This window comes from Clupea harengus, chromosome 1, assembly GCF_900700415.2.
Source record: "Clupea harengus chromosome 1, Ch_v2.0.2, whole genome shotgun sequence".
In the NCBI taxonomy this organism is placed as follows: Eukaryota; Metazoa; Chordata; class Actinopteri; order Clupeiformes; family Clupeidae; genus Clupea; species Clupea harengus.
Window position 1 is genome coordinate 28851840 of NC_045152.1, and position 7831 is coordinate 28859670.

Below are 7831 nucleotides of genomic sequence, written 5' to 3' on the forward strand. Positions count from 1 at the left end.
AACAGTATATTTCCGACAAGAGTCGAGCCACCTATTCTCAATTTTAAAAGATGCGTGTTGTCTTCAAATCTATACATTTTCTAATAATAGAATTTAAAACAGTTATAGTTCTGCTATAATGTCAGTGTCGGGCTGGTAAAACTGTTTTTGCTTTTTTGAGCTAAGAAGACATGGCAGCTTTATTATACGGCTGAAGGTAGACGACCTCCGAGGTTGATTTCTATATTGTGCGTTTTCTAAGGAGGCCGAAAGACCACCATTAAATCACAGTGTAAACACAAAGCAGACGCGCCGTTTGTTAGAATGCTTTTGTCAAGTTCAATGTTAACTACAAGTGGAAGGAAGACTATTCGACCTTTATTGCTGTGGTAGGTGCAAGTCTCGTCTGTAGCGAAGTTTTGCGATGAGCCTCCAAACATATATCCAGGATCAAAGAGAGAAAAACAGCAATTGCATAGACTCTCAACAACGTAACCATTTGCCCACTTTCAAACTTTGAATATTTACAGGCCTTTTACAGTGCAAATGATGCAAACAGTATTTGACTTAGACTGCCTTAGTGAAAATATGCCGATGGTGAATGCACCTGTTTAGAGGTTTCATGCCAACGCATCATATGTATTTGTAGAGGGACACAAATCCTGAGAGCTTCATTGCCTAGACGTAAAAATAATACGACTGAGGCATAAAGTCCATAATAAGAACACAATGAAAATGCATGTTCCAAGTAATTATAGTAGCCTAGTCTGCTCTTGAAAACAAAAAACCTTCAGATTTGTGTGTCTGTTTGGTAACGTAATCTCTGCCTTGGTTACAGTCCGTTTTGGTGCCGAGCGTCTGTCTTCCGGCGCCTGGGTCTGGGAACTTTGCACCATGATACGTTTGTGAGCCTGTGAGCTGACACTGTCACCCGTGATGGTAACTCCAGACAACCTTGTTTGGACTCTGAATAGAACTGTGCCTAATTAGGCCTACACTACAGATGTAGCCTGCGTCAGGTATGTCATGTTTTTGCGCACAATGACAAGGCCGGAGCTGAGCTGAGTGGGAATAACATTGGGCGGCGGTTTCAACCCTGGAAAATCGTTTGTGTGTGTCTGTGTGTGTATGAGTGTGTGCGCACGTGCGTGTGTGGGTTTGTAAAATGTTATCCATTAATGGATTAACCTGTTTAAGAGATCACGGTTTTCACCATTCCATTTGGGCTCATTGGGTTTAGACCTAGAGCGCTTGGCATATTTTGAGATATGTTCAGATATATTATTTTGTTGTCGATTCAGCTTCCAGCGCAGCCACAAAAGTAACATGTGTGAACAACAGTAAGGTGAATACTAACAGTATACTGAGAGGAAACACTCTTTATCTATTATCTATCATAACACGCTTTAAAACGGCTCAATCTGACAATATTGTTGTGCGTGTATGCTTTTTTACTGTAATTCAGAAGAATGCCAAACGTCTGACGGGTAGTACATACTTGAAGGAGAGAGGGCGAAAATAAAGGCGCAAGCAGATACGAAGGTGATGATGTAAAGCCCCGGAGTAACGACAGACCTTTTTCACCCTGACTAATCTAGACCGGCGTTAAGTGCAGGGTGCAGAAGGAGCACCCAGCGGCTCTGCTTACTATCCGACAATTAAACTGCTCCAACACGGACAGATACGTAAATCACGCCTCAAAAAGACTATAAAGAAGATTGTCGAGAGTAAATCTGCTCTCTAGAATAAAGTTCTTTTGGAGGAGAGATTTAATTCTGTTTAGCCCAAGGCCTGGGGCGCCACACTGAGCTGTAGGAAAGCAGGACTTTACGTGTCAGTGGTGCCCGTAAGACCTAGTTTTAATCGTCCAAAGTGAAATTAAATTGCGTTTTATTTAGTGAAATAGAAGTCATTACAAGTAGGCAGTTGGTGCCCTATGTGTTTGAAGGGATACGGTGTGTGCGCAACCCCAGCCAAGACATTCTCGCATATTCATGGCCTGGCGAGACAAAAGCTTCCGCTCATCCTATTAGCACGTGACTGTCAAGGTCAAGGTTAAGGGCTCGTTTAGTGAATCTGTCTCAGGCTTACTTAACAATTTAAACGCTTCATACAAACGCTGGATATCAGTAATTGCACGCACATGAAATGAGAACATTACACATATTTCGGTAAAAGTGCAGTATTTTATATTTTGTCAATGTTTCGTAGTAATTCGTATAAGTTTTAGTGGAACATATATTAGAGACATGGCGATTGATCTCCAAGTTAAAGTGCATTGCGTAATGCAGAGACAAAAATGCTAAGGAATAGCAACTGCATCGTCACAGTGTGTCGGTCAGGGGAGTTGCGTTCGAGTCAAATCACTATGTCAATTTGTTATTCTAAAACAAATCATGTACCGTTTTAGGGATCTTTTCACCAGAAAATGCGGAATCTGAAAGTCCAGTGTTCACGCGTTCAAGAGGAATATTTGGAACACGTCCATCTAAAACTAGTGCTGTTTTAAAGCCCGGATAAATAATATGGTGTGAAGTGTTGATCGTCTATCCCTATAAAAAATATATATAGAGAGAGATTGATTTTAATATGTAAAATATATAGGTTGATTTTACATTGATATGTACATTAGTATAAACGCAGGCAACAGGAAGAGAGCTTGTGGACCTATAAGACTTTAAGCGATTATTACGTTCAGTTTGTTGCATTATATGTAGGCTGCATGTAATACAAACTTAATCCCTTTTTTAAAATTCAATACATAAAGGTCTCTTAAGATTAAGCAATTTATTATACATTGCGTAATAGTTTCATACTGTTTTACAGGCGTTATAAACAGTATAGATTAAGGATATTATTGATAGCACAATATTCTTTCTAAACTACTGCAGCAACAACAACATACACATATAACATTTAAATGCAGTAAAATACAAGTAAAAGCACAGTTTTAAGAAGTAAGAGGACATTATTGTCATACATTAGATCAGGCACGTGCTGTATATACAGGCCTCTAAAACGTAGTCCTTACAGGTTTTTTTATGTTTATTTTTTTATAGTCCATCCTTTCTTCTCGGGGTACTCTACGATGCAACTGCGTGGTGCAACAACATACAGATTTGAGCCCAAATTTGAAAGAGCACCGCGTTGACTTTTTCTTCCAATCACTTCTCCAAAGTCATTGAGAAAAAAACCAGAAAGTCTCACGCGCCGTGGCCACTCGTCCCTCCATGTTTATGGCGCGCTGGTCTTGACTTTGGCGACGAATTTCTTTTCTTTTACCCTCCTGTTCTGAAACCAGATCGTGATCTGCCGCTCAGATAGGTTGGTGGCGGCGGAAATCTTTCTCCTCTTGTCTTTCGTGATGAATTTGTTGGCCGCATATTCTTTTTCCAATTCCTTAAGCTGCACCTTCGTATAGGGTATTCTTTTCTTTCTACCGCGGCGGAAGGAGCTGCCGTCATGCTGGTGAGCCACTACATCTGGAATGAATAACAACAAAGTAACTCATGGGCTTTAGGCCTTATCATTCGTCTACTGCCCAAATAAGACATCCCATTTTAAAATTTGATTCCAGCTTGAATCCTTAATTCCCATATCCTTGAAATATATCTATATCCATATAACCATATATATGAATAAAGACGTGCTGACATACAGCAGCTAAAGAATATATCGGTATCTTTAAATCTGAACTGGTAGGCTAATGCTTTCCTGTATTAATAACAGGGTAGGATAACGGCAAATGTCAATTTTATAAATACAAAAACATTAGCCATTTTCATGATTTTGCTTTAAATGAAGATACATTTAAAAAGCTGAATATATGAAAAGCTAAAAACTGTGCGTAAAACAGTCTCCTTTCAAAAGCACAAAGCTACTGATCGAAGATAGAAGAGTTCTGTTTACCTGCTAGTGCGGATTTCCACAGATGTCCAGCTTGACTCTGGTCCTTGGAACAGTACATCTGGCCGCCCCAGCCATTTGTGAGAGCCCATGGCTGATAGCTGTCCATCGGCAGCAGGGTGTCATGGCGTGGCTCCCCCGTTCCGAGAGTCTGCACCACTGAGACATCAAGGTAACTAGCCATAGATTGATACGGGCTTGGGTAGCCATGATAAAAGGCGAATTCCTTGGCTCTGCTGGGGTATTCTTCGGATGTGACGGGGGTGTCCATGTATTTCTCCGCAGAGTAGCTCAGCGCACCAGGCTGAGTGCAGGATTTCAGCGAACCCCGCCCCATTCTGCAGGGGTAATAGCCATTGCCAAAGTAGCCATAAGGCAAGGGACCCGTAGACGAGCCTTGAGGTACCCCTGGACAAGGTGTGCACTGTTTGCCCGCTTCACTGGAACCTGATCCAGGTACATCCACGCCGGAATAGCTAGAGCTGTGCACTAGGCTGGACGGGTGACCCCCTAAGGCGGAGTGAGCCATAAGATTTCTGCACTGGTTGGCTGCGAAATTGCCGCTACCAACCAGACCCTCCATGTTCTTGTTCAGCTCATCCAAGTTGTTTTCATATACAAACATAACCGTGTCCGCCCAGCGAGGATTCAGGACCAGAGAGGTGGTCATATCACGCTCACCATTCGGGCGGAGAATTCTGCTGTAAAGACCGAGGTCCAGTTCAGGACACTTGGTTACATCCACTCCGCTGCATTGACGCAATGGTCTACCGTCCGAAACGGTGCGCCTTCATTGGATAAAATCTGAACCACGTGATACACCACACAAAAACCTTGACGGTGGAGTCAAAGAAATTATTTTTGCAGGGACAGACAGAAACGGGCTAAAGGTGCAAAGCTGCAAATACTTGCGAGCTTCCATTCAGTTCGGCGTGAATATCATCCACGGAGACATATTTGATACATTAACAAGACTGCATTAGTTTTTAGGATTCTCTGCCTTAGAAATCATTAAGCGATACCATCGCACATTGACTAAGAATGCTCAATGCCACGCGTCATATGCAGACAAACCATGGACATAAATGAGTCACATAGCCCACTAAACCCACAACAGTCTTGGGTGGTTTTTTTTCAGTTGTTGGATGATCAGCACTGGTTTAATAATAACATTAATGGCTTTGATTGTGGTCATAAATGCAATACAAAATCAAAAATAGATAATAATACATAACAAAAGTGAATTATAAGATATAAGTTAATTATAGTTAATAAATGCAATACTGAATCCAAAAAAGTATGACATCAACTCAAGCATTATATTGTTGGGACTGTTTAATCAGGAGCTTTAAATAGTTCTGAGGTCTGTGGTTGTTAAGAGTTTGGTCCTGTTATGACTGACCAGAGTGCGGGAAAGTGCTTGGCGAAATCTCTACTGCACAGTAAAAAGATATAAGAAAAATACTGAATGATTTCTGAGTGGTCTGTTTAATGGAACTATTTATTTACCTTAATATGCAGTAAGAGGATTATTTAAACCAAATAAACTGTGATACCTCTCCCATAATTCGAGGAGAGACGTATTTTACTTCAAAATATCATTTTTTTTACCACACAGTCAACAGATTTTGTTGATCCTTTTATCTTTTTGATGTTGCCTTTGATAAGATTTGTAAATTCTTGAATATTTTTCAATAGTTTTGGACACATTTAATGGGTAATAATCGCCCGTGCCAAATGCATAAATAAGATTTATCACCTTCATAAAAAACTGTAATCATAACTCGGCATTTCATACATTTCTGCAAAGTATTTTAAAAGTTTTATTACAGGGCAGCAAGCTCTTATACTGAACGGGTGTCCTTTCACATTGGACTAAACATCAACAACTCTCTAACTATGGCCCATTATTTTGAACACAAGAATTCCGCTGTATGTGGCAAACTCCTCTTAAATGTAAATGTGTTTTTAGATATTCCAGGTTTTTCCACAACATTAGTACTATTGGGTGCCCACACATTCAAGGTCATTTGGCAATCACAAATCCCTTGAGTAATGAACTAAACGAGTAGGCTATTCCAGCACCACATTCTCCAGGGCTAAATCCTACGATGTCACAGAAATTTCATACCCAACTGGACGAAAGCAAAATTATTCGGGCAAGTATGTGCGACAATAAAGACTCAAATAAAATATTCTATTTTTTATAAATATGTAAACCTATTTCACCCTTAATAAACATACAGCTTCTGGACCATTCTAAATATACAGTACATCCCGCAATATATACTATGCAAAAATATATGTACGTGTGCCACAAAGACGGCACGTTCAAATGTAAACCACCGAATACAGTACGACTGAGGGCAAAAACACACTTGGTCAGTAAATTAGTTGTGGGTCATCATATCGGCTACTGCCAAATCCCTACGCAGCCTCTTAAATGCCACGCATTGAGCCCCTAACCCAAACACGATAAGATAAATGCATTTATTTGACTTGGATATATTTACAGCTGTAATGTAGAACAGACAGAATCTGCTCATTAGTACGGGATTTGCACATGGAATATGTTTACGAGAAAAACAGGACACCCCCATCCCACAAATAGGCTACATACCTCCTCTCTTCAACTATTCTCTTCAGTCTCTCTCTGTCTCCCCCCCCCTCCCCCACACAGAGAGAGAGAGAGAGAGAGAGAGGCATGAACAGCACCCCTCCCCACCCCAGACAGTCTTTACATACAGGTCAGACGGGGCCCTGAAGGTCAAGGCCAAGTTTAAAGCAGAGAGTCTGGCCCTCCCAGAAGGCTCAGCTCAGAAGGCCTGCAGCGGGGCCCCTCCCTGTGCAAATGCCCTCAAGTTCAAGGCCTTGACACCGGTGGTGTCATCACAAACAAACAATACTCTCATCTTCCGAGGATAACGCTCCCACGAAAACAAATAACCATCCAGGTATCAGACAGACGATGGCGTGTGAAGTTAGATAAATCATCCATGGAGACACGTTTGGCAACCATAGCGTACATGCAATAAATTGTGAAATGCATCAGTCATGTTTGCTAACGTGCAGAGTATTACATTTTAGACGACGACGCTACTTCACTTTGAACTCTTATCTAGGCCTACAGTTTCAGTCAGGAGCAACAACTCAATGCTAAACGCATGCCACGCGCGATGGCTTGGTGACGCTGTAGCCTCGTGGCACATGTTGCACTGGCGCACACCAGCTACTGTACCCAGGAAATGCCATAATAGTCTTATTGTCAAACTTCCTGCCCATTTGCACGTCGTCAATGACTCCAATGGAAGCTGGGTACACATCACGCTACACACTCCATTCGAGAATAAAACAAATAACCTCTTCAAAAACTCAGAATACGCGCAGGGTAAGTTTTCAGGAAAGGGCATCTCAGTTTGGGGAATTCGGTAACTCGTTTTTTTTTTCCCTTCTTGCGGAGGCTGCCAACCAGAGACGACGGCTAATGACTACTGTATGTGTTCAGACGATAACATGCTAGCCTTTGTTTAGCTAGACATGGATGTTGAAATATTTTGGCTTGGCTTGATGTATATCAAGGACGTTCTCTGCATTGAGAGAAAAACAATTCTAGCATGACGTTATTTAAGTAAAGCCAGACTTTTAGGCAGGTTTGATTGATTTTGTCATTTGACATATCTTTAGACACGTTTGAACGCCTTTTCAGTCAGACTGGTTCGCTTATGATTTAAGATGTAAATATCCAACTGTAGGTAACCGTTTACGGGGCTTTAGATGCAGCAGTCTGAAATGTGGGTAGAAGTACCGTTCTTCAGCATGAAACAGAAAGACAGACTTCGTTTGTGTGTGGCGTGTGCAGGTATCATGCACACGTGTGATGAAGTTTGTGATCAACTACTCACTGACCTTTCTTAAACATTTTAATTCATTTTTAGCTCACAAATGC

The 7831-nt window shown here is 41.3% G+C and overlaps 1 protein-coding gene across 1 annotated transcript; it reads right to left on the bottom strand.

Moving 5' to 3' along the window:
• Positions 1-3022: 3022 nt before the first annotated feature.
• On the bottom strand, positions 3023-4555 carry hoxb13a (homeobox B13a). The gene is made up of 2 exons (XM_012841850.2): positions 3889-4555; positions 3023-3461 (listed from the first exon to the last, which is right to left on the bottom strand). Exons 1-2 carry the CDS (start codon positions 4553-4555, stop codon positions 3214-3216), a joined length of 915 nt encoding a protein of 304 aa, XP_012697304.1. The 3' UTR covers positions 3023-3213.
• Positions 4556-7831: the final 3276 nt, after the last annotated feature.